Genomic DNA, 19,740 nt, shown 5'->3' on the forward strand with positions numbered 1-19,740 from the left:
CAAATAGTCGGACATGACTGAGCGACTGAACTGAACTGAACTGAATGTTTCTAATGGAGAAGGAAATGCCAGTACTCTTGCCTGGAGAATTCCATGGATGGAGGAGCCTGGTACCCTACATACAGTCCGTGGGGTTGCAAAGAGTCGGACGTGACTGGGCGACTTCACTTTCTTTCTTTCTATAGTTCCTTTTGGAGAAGGAAATGGCAACGCACTCCAGTGTTCTTGCCTGGAGAATCCCATGGGCAGAGGGGCCTGGTGGGCTACGGTCTATGGGGTTGCAAAGAGTCAGACACAACTGAGCAACTAACATAGACACACACACACACAATGTTTCTAATATACTGCTTCAAAAATTACATTAAATTTCTGCCTTATACCTTAAATGTATACCTTAAGGTATAATTTATACCTTAAATTAAATTAAGGTATAGTCTCCTGGTATAATTATTTAAAAATATTTATTTATTCATTTATTTGGCTTCATTGGGTCTTAGTTGTGGCACACAAGATCCCTGTTACATGATGCAGGATCTTTCATTATAGTACACGGACTCTATAGCTGTGGTACGAGGGCTCAGTAGTTGTGGAGCACAGGTTTAATTGCTCCTCGCATGTGGGATCTTAGATACCCAACCAGGGGTTGACCCCAAGTCCCTGCATTGCAAGATAAATTCTTAACCACTAGACAAGATGCTTTTGAACTGTGGTGTTGGAGAAGACTCTTGAGAGTCCCTTGGACTGCAAGGAGATCCAACCAGTCCATTCTGAAGGAGATCAGCCCTGGGATTTCTTTGGAAGGAAAGATGCTAAAGCTGAAGCTCCAGTACTTTGGCCACCTCATGCGAAGAGTTGACTCATTGGAAAAGACCCTGATGGTGGGAGGGATTGGGGGCAGGAGGAGAAGGGAACGACAGAGGATGAGATGGCTGGATGGCATCACTGACTCGATGGACGTGAGTCTGAGTGAACTCCGGGAGATGGTGATGGACAGGGAGGCCTGGCATGCTGCGATTCATGGGGTCACAAATAGTCGGACACAACTGAGTGACTGAACTGAACTGAGACCACCATGGAAGTCCCCTGATATAATTTTTTTTTCTGTTATTATTGAGCTGGAGCAGGGCCTCATGTCCTCCACCTGCATTTTTTTTTTCTGTTAAAAAAAAAAACAACACAAAAACTTGAGCTAAATAATAAGTTTAATCAGAGAAGTGAGAAAATGCAGAAACAAAGAAAAGTAATCCAAAAATAAAAGGACAAAATAACTATAGTTTAGTCAGTAAGCAGAGTCAAGGACCTTTAGTTTCTTCTCAAGGGCCATAGATAATATTCTGAGCCATATCCTGTGAGCTGTCTTATAAATACTGAAACCAGCTACACGATGACCAGACTGTGGCCGCTACAGAAGCTTCCACTTTTCAGGGAATTGGCCTGAAGGAAATAGGAACAAATTGATGCTGTAACTGAAGATTAACTGCTCTTAAAACAATCATGATGACTCTGGTCAGACAACCACATGACAAATTTGAAGATGACTGTCAGAGCTGACTGTGCTGTTTCTGCTTGTAGCCCCCTGCCTCTGTCTATGAAAGCTGTTGTCTATATGTTGTCTGTGGGTGGGGGTGCCAGCCTTCAGACAGGAGTCCACCTTCTCCGATCCCTCTCCCCCCACCCCTGCCCTGGTTGCTGGCATCCAAAATAAAGCACACTTTCCTTTACACTCATGTTGCATCTTTATTGGCTTTTGAAAGGCAAGCAGCTGAACCCCACTTTCAGTTACATTATGTTACCAATGATAAAATGACTGCCTCAAAGTTGAAGTTGTCTTGAATGGTTGAGCACTCTCAAAAAACAACAACAACAACAACAAAAAACACACTTCTATATAGATTTTTTTTTTCTTATTCAAGCACAGTATGTTTTAATGATTTGTTTCGGAATAATTGTAGATAGACAGGAAGTTGCAAAATTAGAAAGGCCCCAAGTAATCTCTATCTAGTTTTCCTAGGTTACATTTTATGTAACAGTAAGACACTATCAAAGCTAGGAAACTGATATTGGGACAATATATGTGTGTGTTTTATAACATGTGTGTTTAATAACATGTGTAGCCACCACTGTGGCTTCCCTGGTGGCTCAGTGGTAAAGAATCCATCTGCCAGTGTAGTAGACATGGGTTTGATCCCTGAGTCAAAAAGATTCCCTGTCGTAGGAAATGGCATCCTGACTTCAGTATTCTTGCCTGGGAAATCTCATGGACAGAGGAACCTTGTGGGCTACAATCCATGGTGTTGCCAAGAGTCGGGCATGACTGAGCACATGATAAAGTCAACAAATAGACAAACTCAATGAGGAACTACAAATTGTAAAAAAATGAAACAAATATAAATTCTGGAATTCAAAACTACAATAATTGAAATGGAAAATTGACTAGGGGTTCAACAGTGCATTTGAGATGGTAGAATAAAGAATCCATAAATTTGAAGATGGATTAATAGAAATCAATGTAAAAAACAAAGAGAAAAGATTGAGGAAAAATGAGCTATGGGACCCATTAAGCACACTAGCAAATACAGAAACAATCTCAAAAAGCAGGGAGAGAAAGAGGAAGAAGAAGAAAATACTTGTAGACATGACTGAAGTCTTACCAAATCTGATGGAAAACATTAATCTACAGACTCAATGTTTACCTCTAGGAAAATGGAAGCAAAAAGATACATCTAAGACACATCCTGGTCAAAGTGTGGAAAAATCAAGGTAAACTCTTGGAGCAAGAGAAAAACTGTTCTCCATATACAAGAGAACCACAGTAAAATTAAACACTGACAATCAGAAAGAGTAGAGGGAAGGCTGTGTGATGACATATTCAAAGAGCTGAAAGAAAAATATTGTCAACCTAGGATTGCATGTCTAGAAAACCTACCATTCAAAAAAAGGGAGAAAAATAAAAATATTCCCAGATTAAAAAAAAAGAGCTGCAGAATTTGAAGCTAGCAGTCCTACGTATAAATACTACTGAAGACAGCTTTTTGAACTGAAAAAAAAGAAGGTTGATTCTTAGATTTGAAAATGCTGGATTAGGCTTCCCTGATAGCTCTGGTAAAGAATTGCCTACCAGTGCATGAGATACAGATTTGATCCCTGCCCCAGGAAGATCCCACATACCATGGATCAACTAAGCCCATGTGCCACAGCCTATCAGCCCTGTTCTCTAGAGCCCAGGAACCACAACTAGTGAGCCCACACACTGAAACTGAAACCTGAGTGCCCGAGAGCCTGTGCTCCACCACGAGAGAAGCCACCACAATGAGACGCCTGTGCAGCACAACTAGAGAGTAGCCCCTACATGCTGCAACTAGAGAAAAGCCCATGCAGGAGCAAAGACTCAGCACAGACAAACATGAATAAACAAGTGAAGAAAGTTATTAGAAACAAGAAAATGATAGCTTGATTTGTTAAAGGATATGTGTATGTCAGTAGAGGATGTTCCAAAAGTTTTTGTGGGCTTTATTAATTTTAGAAATAAGGATGTTGGAAACATATGAAAAATTTATTTGAAAGCTTAACTATTTGAATTTGTTTTATACTTCATAGCTTTGTAAATTTCAAGTATTTTTTGTTTGTTTAATTTTTAAGTTCCTGTGGCTGAATATAGTGAAGATTTTAAAAAAATTTAATGTTTTCAAAATTCACATGGCTGAAAAAGTATGATTAGATCCATACCAGAACTGGATACCAGAAGTAGAAGATATTAAGAAGAGGTGGCAAGAATACACAGAAGAACTATACAAAAAAGATCTTCATGACCCAGATAACCACAATGGTGTGATCACTCACCTAGAGGCAGACATCCTGGAATGCGAAGTCAAGTGGGCCTTAGGAAGCATGGCTATGAACAAAGTTAGTGGAGATGATGGAATTCCAGTTGAGCTATTTCAAATCCTAAAAGATGATGCTGTGAAAGTGCTTCACTCAATATGCCAGAATATTTGGAAAACTCAGCAGTGGCCACAGGACTGGAAAAGGTCAGTTTTCATTCCAAACCCAAGGAAAGGCAATGCCAAAGAATGCTCAAACTACCACACAATTGTACTCATCTCACACACTAGCAAAGCAATGCTCAAAATTCTCCAAGCCAGGCTTCAACAGCACATGAACTGTGAACTTCCAGATGTTCAAGCTGGATTTAGGAAAGGCAAAGGAACCAGAGATCAAATTGCCAACATCTGTTGGATCATAGAAAAAACAAGAGAATTCCAGAAGAACATTGACTTCATTGACTACGGTAAAGCCTTTGACTATGTGTATCACAACAAACTGGAAAATTCTTTAAGAGATAGGAATACCAGACCACCTGACCTGCCTCTTGAGAAACCAATATGCAGGTCAAGAAACAGTAGTTAGAACCGGACATGGAACAACAGACTGGTTCCAAATTGGGAAAGGAGTACGTCAAGGCTGTATATTGTCACCCTGCTTATTTAACTTATATGCAGAGTACGTCAGAGCTGGATGAAGCACAAGCTGGAATCAAGGCTGCAGGGAGAAATATCAATAACCTCAGATATGCAGATGACACCATCCTTATGGTGACTGCAGCCATGAAATTAAAATACTTTTGCTTCTTGGAAGAAAAATTATGACCAAACTAGACAGCATATTAAAAAGTACTGACAAAGGTCTGTCTAGTCAAATCTATGATTTTTCCAGTAGTCATGTATGGATGTGAGAGTTGGACTATAAATATAAAGAAAGCTGAGTGCCGAAGAATTGATGCTTTTGAACTGTGTTGTTGGAGAAGACTCTTGAGAGTCCTTGGACTGCAAGGAGATCCAATCAATCAATCCTAAAGGAAATCAGTCCTCAGCATCATCAGGACTGATACTGAAGCTGAAACTCCAATACTTTGGCTACCTGTTGCAAAGAACTGACTCATTTGAAAAGACCCTGATGCTTGGAAAGATTGAAGGCAGGAGGAGAAGGAGACAACAGAGGATGAGATGGTTGGATGGCATAACCAACTTGATGGACATGAGTTTGAGCAAGCTCCGGAAGTTGATGATGGACAGGGAAGCCTGGCATGCTGCAGTCCACGGGGTCGCAAAAAGTTGGACATGACTGAGCGACTGAACTGACCTGAGCTGAAAGAAGTATGATAGAAATTTAAGTTCTATGTCTGGGTTGATGCAAAGCACTAATATTACCATGTGGAAAATTTGGAGTTACAAACAAGGGCATCCTGAGAGTAAAAATATCTGGAAACCCTGTCTGAGTTCCAAATGGGATAAACTGACACTTGACTAAAATCTCTGCCTAACAGGATGAGAAGGTAGGATGGGAAGGCTCAGAAAAGGTAGATGAATAAAGCTGAAAGGCTCAATGTTTGGGGAGGGACCAGGATCCAGCCTCCTCCTCTATCACTCCCTCCTCACCTTCAGGAGCCCTTTGTGACCAGACCACAGCTCTATGATGTGGGCCTAGGACTTAAGTCCTCAAGTGGATTACCCTGTGTTTAGTTGCCTGAGGGCAGCAGTGTGATACAGATGATGGAGAATTCTCTCTTTTCTCTGAAAAGCACTTTTGATATTTGGCTGAACTCCTGTTCCACTTATTGGGTGACTGATACCATCCTTGCCTTTCTATTTGGACTGGGGCTCTTTTTCCTGTTCCTTCCCTATCTGGAGAATAACCCATCCTTTCCACCTCCCAGGAAACATGGAAACATAAAGGTAAGGAACCCTTGGCACAGCTTCACAAGCACATGGTTCTCTTTTCTATTATTATTTCCACTGTTCTGAATCAATTAGAGAGACCCCTGAGAAGGGAAAGAATATGACATCTATTCTTTAGGAAGTTTACAACATCATTCCTCTAGGGACAAACCAGGCTGGGAAGGGGATACAGTGAACACCAGGATTTCTAGCCAAAAGGTCTCAGACCAATTGTGCAGGTGTGGTAGAGGGATCCAGGGCAAGTCCCAAACACAGTGACCAGGGGCTGAGGATAGGATACTGAGTTTACTCTAAGCCAGAAGACAGACTCCTGAGCACCAGTTCATCAGCCGTGAACAGGTATCTTGGACGAGGGCTGATCTGGGGGCAGTGCCGAGGCCCTGAGAGCCTCAGAGAGGGGGCTGGAGTAGGGCCTTGGACTTGGGAAGCCGAGACCTACCTGATGGAGCTCAAATTCACCAGTGGGTCTGAGAATGTGTGTTTCTTGAGTAGAGGAACAGTGACAAAGGAACCATGGTGAATCTCACATTGAAAATCCTTTATGTTCTTCAAAAAAATTATTCTTATTCCTTTTAAAAATGAGTAAAAGGAAAGGAAAAACAAAAAAAAACACACAAAGAAAAAACACAAACTCTGCTAGTTAAATGTATAAAGTCACATTATGTATGGACACTGAGTGTCTGATGCTTGTCTAGAAAGGGGAGAGTGAGAATGGAGCTTTTTCTGTCTCTCAGCCTCAAACTGAGCCAAGGAGAAGAAGGAGGAGTCGGAAGAAAAATGCAGCTGTGAAAGGTAGGTTATGCCATTCAGCCCTGTGTGTCCTGGGTGTTAGCCCCCACCCTCTCTGGCCCTGAGGGCCCAGCTCAATGGGTTCTGAGGAGACCAGCAGCCGGGCCCAACCCTCAGGAAACAGAACCCCCACGGAGGCTCCTGAGGAGCAGAGCAGAACACAGATACTTCCCAGATTCCATGTGCAGAATGAAGCTGTGAGAGTCCTGAAAATGGGTGTGGCCCAGCAGGGGTATGTGGGCTGTGTTGGACCAATAGCACCTGGATTGGGAGGTGGGACCTCCATGTCCAAGTGTGGACATGTTAACTTTGCTCAGATTCATCTGTGAGGTGACCCCTGCCCATTCTCCTCCACGGAGGGGTTGTAAGGGCAGCAGAAGGCAATGGATATGGAAGCACTTTGTAAATGATAAACTTTTTCCTGAGGTTCACTGTCAGGGACCCTTAGACAGCCTTGGACCCTGCTGCCTGGACTCCAATCTCCCAGTGTTGTCCCTTTAAAGAGGCAGTGCACTCAGCCTCCTTTAAGACCCCTAGGCTGCTGCCTTCACCACCATAACCCACTCTGCTAATTTTCAGCTTGCAGAGATTGCCGGAAAGAATTGGAAGAGGTCCGGGACCTGACTTCACTTCTGCAAACGTAAAGACTCTTCCCCTTCTCTCCTGGGTTCTTATTCCTCCCAGATCCTATGGTGTGATCCCAGGGCCACAGGCAGCCTGGGGCTGAGCTGGGAGGGGGAGTCGTAGGGTGTAGGTTTGGCAATAACCCTGGTGTGAGGGACAGCAGGGGCATTATGAAGTCAGCAGGGGGCCAGGGAAGGCTGTGGGCTGCAAGTGCCCACCCTTGCCTGGCCTGCCAAGTCCTCCTGGCCCCAGGGGCTCCTGGCTGCAGCTTGTGCTTCCTGTCTCCTGCAGACACCTGGGGAGGTTCCCTGAAAAGGGCAACTTTCATCAACTCTCCTCTCAAGATGCCCCTGGGAAGGTATGCAAAGCAGCACCTGCTGGAGCCCACCAGCCATACAGGGAAGAGACTGCTCCCACCGTGTCCCCGGCTCCTCTGACTGAGCAGCCTCTACCTCAAGCCTCCACCCTTTCTTCAGATTCAGTTCCCTCCTCATTTTCTGTTCACTCAGATTCCTCCTTGAGTGCCTCTCAAATACCAGAGTCTTCCCTTCCCCTGGACAGCCTTTCACCCCAGCCACTGGCTGTTTCTCCTACACCACCATGCTTTCCTGATGCAGTGGCCTGCCCTGCACCTCCGACAGCCTCCTCTGTCCCACAGCCACCAGCCACCATGCTGAATCTCAGTCAGGGTGAATCTATGGCACTCCCATTGGGCACCATCTCACACAGGTCATCTCTACCCTCCCCTTGGAGACCAGCCATCTCAGGCCTACTCCATTCAAGCTGCCCCCTTTCAGCACTGTCTTGGTGGCAGGGGGCTGAAAAAACCTGGAGCTCTTCCACTCTGACACACTTTGAGTCCCAGAAAGAACACCTTTCCAGTCACCCAGAAGAGGCCTCATTTTGGGGAGACCTCACAAACAGACAGGTAGAGGCTGGTAGCCTCTCTTTTGTGAACCCGGATGTCCAGAAGCTGCTGGAGATACTAATCACCAAGAGAGTAGAATTAAAGATTTGGAAGAAGAAAGGAAAGGAGGTGGAGGCAGGCTTTTGGATCATAAAAGGCAAACCAGAACGACTGCTTGGTCCCGAGAAGGCCCCATATCCTGGCACTTTGGGGGACCATCTACAGAGGACATGCAGCCACCTCTTCTGGGGTCTCCCTTTTCTGCACAGTGAGTCTCTAGTGGCTACTGTCACAGTACCTGGGTCCCCTTTAGAGTTACACCCTATCTTATTCAATGAATGCTCTAAGACCAAACCACTCCAAATTCCAGCTAAAGTAACATCACGACCGTCATTGGCCCAGCCCTTGACCTCCACTGTGGCCCAGGCACAACCCAGACCCTTGATTCCAACCATGGCCCAGTTTCCACCACCACCTCAGGGTCACATGGAGACCCAGGCCCAACACTTACCCTCGTCTACAACCATACCCCAATGTCAACCATCATATCGGGCTTACATGAAGACCCGGGTCCAACCCCTACCGTTGACTCCAACTATGCCCCGTTGTCAAGCACAAACTCGGACTCACATTCAGACCCAGGTCCAACCCCAACCCTTGTCTACAACCATACCCCAATGTCAACCATCACCTCGGGCTTACATGAAGACCCAGGTCCAACCCCTACCCTTGACTCCAACTATGCCCCGTTGTCAAGCACAAACTCAGGCTCACATTCAGACCCAGGCCCAACCCCAACCCTTGTCTACAACCATACCCCAATGTCAACCATCACCTCGGGCTCACATGGAGACCCAGGTTCAACCCCTACCAGTGACTCCAATCATGCCCCAATGTCAACCATCACCTAGGTTTCAGTTAGAGGCCACTGCTCATATGTCACCATCTCTTCCAATCCAACCATCTTCTTCTAAACCACAGATTAGGTACGGTGAAGTATCTTATGCAACAGCCCAAAGTAAGGGACAAACTTCTGTCCCAAATGCAATTCAAAACCTGGAACATCACTTTTTGATAAAGCAATTAGAAAGTAGGAAAATTATACCCTCTTTGGTTAAAAGATATCAGCATGCCTTTAGTCAAGTCACCCACAACCACTCCCAGGAGAGCAGGCCTTCCCAGGCCCACATCTCTGTCACCACCCCTTTTGGGGATTTGATCAGGCCTGAGGTTTGGGAGAAACTGGATCACCACCTTTCTAAAAGGTTCATGCAGCAACAGAGTGACCTGCCCTGCAGAATCCAAGCTTCTCAGAAAGTTATGCAGACTCAGGGCAAATTCCCAAAGCTTTGTCAGGTACAGGCTAAGAAGGGGCCCTCAATACCCTCTGCAGTTCTCGGCAAAAGCAGCCAGGACACACAGAAGATGAGGTCCAGATCCTCAGCAAGGATCCCACCAGAGAAGGACCTTTGCCAGGATATAGAACAAAGTGTGGGGAAGATCGTAAAAGACCTGTACATGATCTCAGCCAACACCACAGTGAAGGTTCCAAGGGTGAAGCCTGAGTCACAAAGAGAGTTGAGCCCAGACAGGAAGCATCCAGAAGATTTGGGAGTCCTTATGGGCATCAACACTAAGATTCAAGAGAGTCCAAACCCTGTGGGTGTCCATTGTTTGAGACTTGCTGCCAATCATATCGTAGACCTTTCTGGAGAGTCAAATGTTTATCAAGAAACAGAAAATCTAGATTCCTCTCAGGATGGGGAAGCCTCCATGAACACCTTCCATGAGCCTCTTGTCCTCAGTCCTTATGTCCGACAGGAGTTGGAAGCATATATACTAAAATTTCAGGTGAAGCATATGTGGGGCTTACTCCTCAAGGTCCTCAAGGTTATACTTCGCTTGAAGCTGAGAAAGGCCCACTGCATACCCCTTCCAGGATCCGCCTTGAAAGCTACTCGTGAATCTGGGGACCACTCAAAAGCCCAGTCTCCAGAGATGTTTGGAAAGCTTCCTCAGCCTCAAGCTGGAAAGAGAATGATAACAGCTGAGGCAGCTTCCCCCATGGAGACTGCCTTCCCCACTCCCTCATGGGCCAGCGAGGAAACCCGAGGACCCCTACCTGGTGGCATCCTTAAGCCCTCAGAGGTCCCTCTGACTAGACAGGGAGACAAGCCACCTTCTCAGACCCCTATGTACAACTTTGTGGGCAGAATCTGGCACAATGAGTGTATCATGGGGGCTGAGAAGGGCAACCTGGAGCCTTGGAGCTGTCCAAGTCCAGCAACGGTCAGGAATGTGCCACAGGAGGAAGCTGGGGGATGGGCTTTCCCAGACTCCTACTCTAGCGTGACAGTAGTGGAACTTGATGAAAGGTCCCAATCTCCCATGGAACAAGAGGCCATAGAGGGGGACTCTGGTTGGAAAAGTACTTTTGAACCTTGTTTGCTGATCAAATCACAAAGTAATAATATGGATTTGAGATCACAGTCTCCAAAATTCAATAAATGCTTCTCATTGAATACAAAGTCTGTTGCCTCAAGTCTAGAAGATCTACACTTTGATGCACAGTTTCGTAAGCTTGAGTGCCAAGGTTTCACAGATAGGCAGAAACAGGCTCAAGGTCAGGCCACTGGCCTGCTCCTTCAAGACTGTGAAACTGGGGCCACTGGCACGCTTCTCAAAAACTGTCGCTCAGATAAGTTCATTGCTGCAAACAACTTGGCTTCTGAGGAATCCCTGTCCTGTTCCCAGACTTTGTCCAGTGGAGGCACGACCAATTCCCAGATGCTCTATGATGTTTCATCAACCGGAGGGAGCAGCCAGGGGCAGCAGGAAGTCCTAAGACGGCAGCCCCAACGTACATGCCAGAGCAAGAAGTTTGTCCCCACTGATGGGAGAGGGAATTATAGAAGGTCCAAACTAGGACAGCGTAAAAAAAGACTGGCAGAATGGAGGGCCTACCAGGCCCGCAGGATGAACCACTCTGGCCAGAAAAAGGAATCAGCAGAATCACTAAGCAAGTCCTACCAGTCTACCTTGAAGAAAGGACGGGTTCCTTTAGAAAGCCACTTCAGAATATGGATTAAGCAGCTTCTGCAGTGGATTTTCCCCAATAAAAGCAAAAGACCAGAAGAGCACCTGCAACAAGGCAAGCCTGTAGCAGCCACTACAGGCTACAGTAGCCACTACAGCAGCCACCAGACCCAGGAACCCCTCCAAAGTAGACTGATAATGGAGGGCAGGACTGCTGAGGCTCAGGTTCTCATGACAGCTGTTGGAAAGATCCTAAAGGAGAAGATGGTGTTTCACTATAGACCTCATGCCTCAGAGTTACATTGGTGCCAAGGAGAACTCTGGGCCCCATTCGGTCCACATTACTGCTACCATAGGTTCTCCTCCTACAAAGAGAAAAGGAGAGTGGTGGGAGGTACATCCTGCCATCACCAAGTTACCCCCTTGGGCCACAGCTGTTCTAAAAACAGTGAGTGGACCAGTGCCAGGGGCATCAAATTGGCCGTCCTACCTAGGGAGCCAGGTCCCCCTCTAGGCAGAGGTTGCCAGCATAGATCAAGAGTGACAAGTGTCTCCAGCCATAGCCTCCACTGTCCAAGGCACTGTCTTTTTCAGAAATAAAGCTCTTCTGGTCAATCAGAACACGCTTGTCACAGCTTTCCTGGTAGGAAATCTCTTCTCCAAGAAAAGAAAATGCATACCATTCAGATAAAAATTTTTTCTCTCATGTTAGCACATCATCTGTGTGCTAATGGCTTCTTCCTACCACAAATTTTATTGCTTCCTGAAATAATTATTGTTTCTCATGAGAAGGGGTAGCCTGTCTGTGCCATTGGGGGAAGGAAAGAGATCAGGGTCCATTCTTCCCAGGTGCCAGATTTAATCCTTCCAGATGGGACAGGGCCATGGAGGGAGGGTGACCCCAGTGTGGATGCTGACCCTCACTCCAGTTCCCTCACTGCACCTGCAGTTTCCATAATACCAGCATTATGGAAACAAGCAACAGCATTCAGCACATGCCAAGGTGAACTAAACCTAAAGACCTCCTCCTTCTCAGGATCCAGCTCAGTCCTCTCTCCATCTCTCTCTCTACCTTGAACTTATGCAGCTGTAGGGGAGGGCTTGACAGAGGCCAAAATTCCCCTCAGGCTCCAGAAAGTGTCAGAGATAAGTTCACATGTCAGAATAAGAGAGGAGTTTGGGGGCAGTGCTGGCCCTGAGTCCAGGGTGTGAGAACCTCTTCCCCATGTCATGGGGGGCGGGGGGGGATAGATGACGTTGCCCTGAAATCCCCTTCTTTCCTGGAAGGAACTGGGATTGAGATTGGCCGGGAGGGTCGCCCTCCCTCTGCCCTTCTTTTACTCTGGAGCAGTGGTAAGGACAAAGATCATATGTTCCCAGCTCTCAGGGTGTGTGGTGGGGAGTGTGCACGCTCCAGAGGGTTCATCCACCCCTGCCCCGGAGGAGAGGACAACCCTGCTCACAGGACCCACCTCCCCTGGGGGGAGGGAAGGAGTGTCACTGTGTGTGCAGTCACCTCGCAGTCTGGGGGTGGGACACTGTGCCCCTAGGGTGGGACAGAGAGGTGGTAGGCTGGTGGCAGAGATGCCCATAGTGTGCCGTGTACCGCTGATCCTGCTCACAGCGCCAATTGTTTTGCTGTTCACACTGTTCACTGAACTCAGGGTAGGCAAAGCTTGAGCTAAGAGGTTGGAAGAAGACTCGAGAAGCCATAGGGACTGCAGACACGTTTATTCTCTCCTGGCTGGCATGGCGGTCATAACACAGCCTCTCCCCTGGCAGCTGTAGTGGCAGCCATGATATAACCGTAACATTGCCATAACATAACTTCATATAACAGAACCATGATACCCAACGGAGTGCCAATACAGCAGCAGCCAGGGCTCGTGCTGAAGCTCATGCGGGTGTACCACGCGCAGCCCTCATGTAACATAACCATGGTGTCACTCCAGTCTAGCGCCTGTACAGGAGCAGCCAGCGCGTTCATGGTAAAGCTCATACCAGAGCACTGCACAAAGCAGCCCGTGACTAAGCAAGTACCTCATGATGGGTATGCGCAGTGCTGCAAGTGATCTCAGCCATTATATAACCATGCAAACTCCTTGTTTATAGAACATGGGGTAAGAGGGCATGAGAGCATGCGGTGAGAGAACCTGATTGGTGCCATCTTGTTTATTTCCCCACATGCAGTGGTCAAAGAGCCCTGGCATTCCACCACTGCCTACAGGCCCGGAGGAAAGAAGTTAGGAGCCTGGGGGCTCCTGGTGATCCCATCCCAGAGTCTCCCCCTACTCTTGCTCCCAGAGCCCAGACAGAGGGAGAACATGTGGAGCTCCTCCACAGAGGGCCAGGCTCCCAGAGGCAGTGGAGCCTCCGAGAAGGGAAGCTTCACTTCCCCACAAGTATAAATCAGCTTTCAGCTTGGGACAGACTTGTGGTCTGTGACCTCTACCTACGTGTGTGACCCAAGGAGGCTTCCAGGGGAGAGGTGGGACTCAGCAGGCCCCGGGACCATGCAAGGGTCATAGGAAGTCTTACCTGCTATCAGCCTTGCTCACCCCAGAGCCCGGAGGGGGAAGAGGCCAGCAGACAGGATATGTCACCCATTGGGTGGAAAGTGACCTGTAGGTAGAAGGGTGCCATCAGCTTACTTCCTTGGGCCTGTCCACACTGGAAAGTGGGGAGACAGGAGCAGTTCCCTGAGCAATTCATGACTGTGTCACAGTCTTTCCTGCAATGGAGAGACCTGCTCCAGGGGAGGCCCCTGATCCTTGAGACAGCAGGACTGGCCCTGCCCTTATGCCTGTCAGGACTCCAACATGTGAGACCTGGACCTAAGGTGTGGGGATCATTGGGAACAGGCCTGCTTGTGCTCTGGTTTCTCCCAAAAGCCAGGTCCTGCCTCTGGATCCCATCCTTTAGGGAGAGCAGAGCAGTGGGGACTAAGCCAGTGCCTGAGGGAGGGGCTGGGACCCAGGCCACAGAATGCTCCCCCCAACTCTGGAGCTCAGGAGACAGTCTGGAGTTCCCCAGCATGGACCTTGTCTGGCTGCTGCTGGGTGTATTTTGTGGGCACCAAGACATGAGGGCTGGGGGTTGGGGGAGCTGGACCACCAAGGCACTTGTCCAGAGAAGTGACACAGAAGGAACACAGAAGAGCGAAAAACAAGCAGGAGCAAGTCCCTTCACCCTTCTGCTGTCTTAGGGGAAGAAAGGCGACCCATGGAGGTCTCCCCACTAAGAGTCCCCACACTGACCCCACCCGGGGACCTCCCACACACCCACTCTGAGAAATCTCACCCAGAGACTTCCCAGCTCATCTCACAGAGACCTCTCTGAGCCCTCCCACACACACCTCACAGGTGTTCTTTAGGCCCTGAGTATCCACCCCTGACAGGTCCTTCATGGTAGGTCTGACGTCACTCAACAAACTGACAGCAGAGGAGAAGGATCATCAGCTGTTCCGACACCCTTCCCTGAACTCTGAGACATCCAGGCATTGTTAGCATTTCCCCAAGTGGGCCTCTCTGCCTGGAGAAACCATGCTCATGATTTTTGACCTTTTGTTACCACTGCCTCTGTAGAAGAATTACAACGGACCTGCAAGTCTTTCCACAGAGCTCCATTAGCTAGAGCTCTACCCCAAGACTTGTTGTTGTTGTTGTCTAGCCACTAAGTCATGTCCAACTCTTTGCAAACCCATGTACTATAACCTGCCAGGCTCCTCTCTCCATGGGATTCTCCAGGCAAGAATACTGGAGTGGGTTGCCATTTCCTTCTCCAGGGGATCTTCCTGACCCAGGGACTGAAACCAAGTGTCCTGCATTGGCAGTCACTGAGCCGCCACAGAAGCCTGCCACACTGCTCAGTGAGTCACAGACTTTAAAAATGAACAGAGCGCCGTCAGACTCCAATGAGAGAAAGTATCTTAGCCACTTCCAGGCAGATGGGGTCAATATATATGTATGTATATATTATTTCTTGGGATATCTGAACTGAATTTGGCAGATTTCCTTACTTGGAAACAAGGTAAAGACTTGTAGCAAATGGGCTCTAGGAAGAAAATAAACCAACAAAGCATGCGGAGTCTCACTCACCTCCAAGGGGGCTGTGCAACTAACGCAGTGTAACAGCTAGTGTCAGGCTTGAGTTTTGTTTTATTTTTAAATGAAACAGGCTAAAGATTATGTGAAGATTTTTCAAAAGAATCGTGTATCTGGCTATATTTTTTTTCTTTCTGGTAAGAATATACTTTTGTTTTTTCTTAAAATGTGGTAATGCCCTCAAATAGAATTAGGCATATTTCCAAGATTCAGCAAGGTCCTAATGTCCAGGTAACGTAGATTAAACTGATGAACTATTTAGAAAGATTCATTTTTAAAAATAATTCTTTTAAAGTGTACAGTTTCCAAAAGTGAAGCAGGCTCCAGTTTACGTTCACTGTAGGGCTGAAAAAGGATGTTTTCCTTTAAATTGTGTGGAGCCTTACAAAAGGTATCATTTAATCTATGCTTGATATATGTGTATGTGTTCAGTCATGTCTGACTCTTTGCAGCCCCATGTTCTGTAGACCGTCAGGCCCCTCTGTCCATGGAATTTTCCAGGCAAGAATACTGGAGTGGGTTTCCATTTCCTTCTCCAGGGAATCTTCCCCCACACAGGGACTGAATGTGCATCTCCTGCATGGGTGAGTGATTCTTTACCAGTGCGCCATCTGGGAATCATATGTTTGATATATACACATGACCTGATAAAATTGCTAGAAGGGACTTCTGCACTTCTGAATTGAAGAAAATGTACATAAATAATCAAAGTGTGCATTATAGTAAACAAAGTGTACATAGATAATCAAAATTCTTTGTATATTCAGCCTTTTCCAAAGAGAGCACGTTAGTGATAATATATACATATTTCTTGTTGCTCATAAGCAACTAGATTTCTTTGCCTTGTTAAAATCGACTTTAATGAAAGGTCAGTTTTCATTCCAATTCCAAAGAAAGGCAATGCAAAAGAATGCTCAAACTACCGCACAGTTGCACTCATCTCACATGCTAGTAAAGTAATGCTCAACATTCTCCAAGCCAGGCTTCAGCAATATGTGAACCGTGAACTCCCTGATGTTCAAGCTGGTTTTAGAAAAGGCAGAGGAACCAGAGATAAAATTGCCAGCATCTGCTGGATCATGGAAAAAGCAAGAGAGTTCCAGAAAAACATCTATTTCTGCTTTATTGACTATGCCAAAGCCTTCGACTGTGTGGATCACAAGAAACTGTGGAAAATTCTTCAAGAGATGGGAATACCAGACCACCTAACCTGCCTCTTGAGAAATCTGTATGCAGGTCAGGAAGCAACAGTTAGAACTGAACATGGAACAACAGACTGGTTCCAAATAGGAAAAGGAATACGTCAAGGCTGTATATTGTCACCCTGCTTATTTAACTTCTATGCAGAGTACATCATGAGAAACGCTGGACTGGAGGAAACACAAGCTGGAATCAAGATTGTCGGGAGAAATATCAATAACCTCAGATATGCAGATGACACCACCCTTATGGCAGAAAGTGAAGAGGAGCTAAAAAGCCTCTTGATGAAAGTGAAAGAGGAGAGTGAAAAAGTTGGGTTAAAGCTCAACATTCAGAAAATGAAAATCATGGCATCCGGTCCCATCACTTCCTTTCGTATTCTGCTGGGTGGTATTTTTTTTTTTTTTGTAGTGAAAATTATACAGTTAAGTTTCACGATCATAATAAAATGGGACCAATTGGAAAAAAATTCCATACGGGAAATGCTTACAAAGTATATTATTTCCTTTTCAAGTTGACTGTCTTAACATTATTAGACTGATTAGTATTCAGTCCTTTGAATTTAAGTTGAATAAACTGAAAACTGGAAACAGATAAATGTTCATATTAAATAGTTCACTGCAATGACATGTGAATGTGAGTTTCCCCCTTTGGTAATTCACAGTTCAATAAACTGTGCAAAACTGCAATGAACAGTCATGCAGTAAAGAAACATCCCCACCAATAATTGCATGTACATCTGCCATATGTTGCTTCAGATGATTTGTGTGTCTGACTTCCATGGCATAAACTGGCTCATTTACCCTGGATGAAACCTTCAAGGGGATTTTATCAATTAAAAATAACTGTCAGTATTGCCAGACTTTATGGTCACCCATATTTTATTTTTAACAAGATTCACCTACAGCAAATATTATAAATGTTTTACCATTTATATATACCAAACTGAAACTGGTGCCAAAAAGTAAGATAATGGAGACGATAATAAGTCTTTTGTTTTTGACATTTTTTGCATGAAAACATGATTTCTAATCTACAGATAAAAGGCTGTCTCCACGATATTCATAAACTCTTAAAAGTTTGGTTTTAATATTGATTGATATTTAAAACAATTCTCATGCTGATTATAATGAACCAGGAATTCTAGGGAAAAAAAAAGCATGGAGGGTGGCAATTATGTGATGACTTCTTAATACTCCAAGGGGTAAATTTTTTCCCCCAAATTGGCAGAAAAGAAAAAAAAAAAGAAAAGTAATCAGTCTATCATATTAACCTTGAAGAGCTTCCCTTGATTGACTGCAATGCTATTTTCAGTTTCATACTTTTATTTTATAACGAACTCCCACAGGAAGTAGTTTCCAAATACATACATTTCTGCTATACTCACACCATGGATACATCAAGGTCTGGATGATCCAGAAGCAAAAGGACTGCCTCTTTGAGGTCAGTCAGATTCATAATCTGGTGGCCTTACTCCCCGAATCCTTCTGGGTTTCCAAAATATTAGTTATGTTGTGACTTTTTAGTAAGTCCTTTCTAAACATCTGACATTCAAGTTTTTCAGGTCTCTTAACTCATGCTCTCCCACCTTCCAAAAGCTGTTGACTTATCTGTCTACTCTTTCTCTTTTTAGTTGGCTTAGCAAGTTTAATTAACAGGCAAAATTTACACATTCCTGATACTGCAATGTAAATGGGAAGTCTCTAGGAAAAAAGGAAGGAAGGGAGGAAGGAGAGAAGGCAGGAAGGGAAAGAGGGAGGCACTGAGGAAGCAGGGGAGGAAGGAGGGAAGGGAGGGGAGGGAGGGAGGGGGGAGGGTGGGTGAGAGACCAAAACCGGCTCTTGCCATTTTCCAAGGATCTGCTAAGTTTACAACTCAATCAAGTACCTTAGTTGGAAAGAGGATTCTACAATGATTTTCCTTTCTTCTTATCATGAGTGTGCAAATCTAAAGAGAACAGAATCTGTGATCTGAATCAAAAAGATTATACAGAGTGAAGTAAGCCAGAAAGAAAAACACCAATACAGTATACTAACACATATATATGGAATTTAGGAAGATGGCAATGACGACCCTGTATGCAAGACAGGGAAAGAGACACAGATGTGTATAATGGGCTTTTGGACTCAGAGGGAGAGGGAGAGGGTGGGATGATTTGGGAGAATGACATTCTAACATGTATACTATCATGTAAGAATTGAATCGCCAGTCTATGTCTGATGCAGGATACAGCATGCTTGGAGCTGGTGCATGGGGATGACCCAGAGAGATGTTATGGGGAGGGAGGTGGGAGGGGGGTTCATGTTTGGGAATGCATGTAAGAATTAAAGATTTTAAAATTTAAAAAAATAAAAAAAAAAGAAAATAAAGTTACCCATATCACTAAAATTACAAGAATTAGCTTATTTCTTAAGTAAGGCCAAAAATTATACTTGTTAGACAAAAACATAGTAAACTTAATTTCTCACAGTGCTGAAAAAATATTTTTAGTAATTTAAATCTATATTTTCAGTTTCTACAAAATATAGGCATAGTTCATATACTTTAGGTCAATTTGGTTATTTTAAAATCTGAGCCATAGCATATAGACTGCATAAAAGGAGAATATTAATCATGAACATGAAGCATGAATTCGAAAGATATTTTCGGTAAATAGATATATGAACAGAATCTTCAAAAGATTCTAACTTGTGCTAGAAATGTAGTAGAAGGGATGTATGGCTATAAATATGTAGAAATATATTAATTTTAGAGGGTTCAGCAAGATTTTGTGAATACTAATAGTCTAAAAATAGGCTCAGGTAATTTAGATTACGTTTGTTAAATTAGACTTCACAAGCATATAAGATTTAGCAGTCTATATGATATAAAATTTATATTTCCTAGGAAATGGTGGAAAACACATTTTGAAATGGAAAAAATTGGGTGCTTACAGATGTTACTGAGGAATAAAGTTTGATTGTAAATGAAGGTGCTGTACAGTTGAGCAGAGCGTATAAGTATATAGACTTGAAGAATGGCAAACACCATGGAGAAAAAAATTACAAAAAGAAATTGTAGTCCTCTGTGGTTCTTTTCTCCTCCTGCCCTCAATCTTTCCCAGCATCAGGGTCTTTTCCGATGAGTCAGCTCTTTGCATCAGGTGGCCAAAGTATTGGCGCTTCAGCTTCAGCATCAATCTCTCAAGAGTCTTCTCCAGCACTATAATTCGAAAGCATCAACTTTTTAATCAGCCTTCTTTATTATCCAACTCTCACACCAGTACATTGACTTCTTTTTTATTCCTGCATTCCCTCCATCTGCCCTTTGGAACTCAGAGAAGGTCAAGAAGGCTAAAACATTTTCC

The 19,740-nt window shown here is 45.0% G+C and overlaps 1 protein-coding gene across 1 annotated transcript in view; it reads left to right on the plus strand.

The window, feature by feature from the left end:
- SPATA31C2 (SPATA31 subfamily C member 2) overlaps nt 6,602–19,740 on the plus strand; it is a 34,005-nt gene continuing 20,866 nt past the window's right edge. The window contains exons 1-5 of the mRNA XM_013966085.2: nt 6,602–6,797; nt 7,104–7,164; nt 7,440–8,244; nt 9,220–11,447; nt 12,932–13,079. Of these exons, the coding sequence (XP_013821539.2) occupies nt 6,602–6,797; nt 7,104–7,164; nt 7,440–8,244; nt 9,220–11,447; nt 12,932–13,079 (3,438 nt within the window). The remainder of the gene's footprint in view (nt 6,798–7,103; nt 7,165–7,439; nt 8,245–9,219; nt 11,448–12,931; nt 13,080–19,740) is intronic.

The sequence above is a fragment of the Capra hircus genome, chromosome 8 (genome assembly GCF_001704415.2).
Source record: "Capra hircus breed San Clemente chromosome 8, ASM170441v1, whole genome shotgun sequence".
Lineage (NCBI taxonomy): Eukaryota > Metazoa > Chordata > Mammalia > Artiodactyla > Bovidae > Capra > Capra hircus.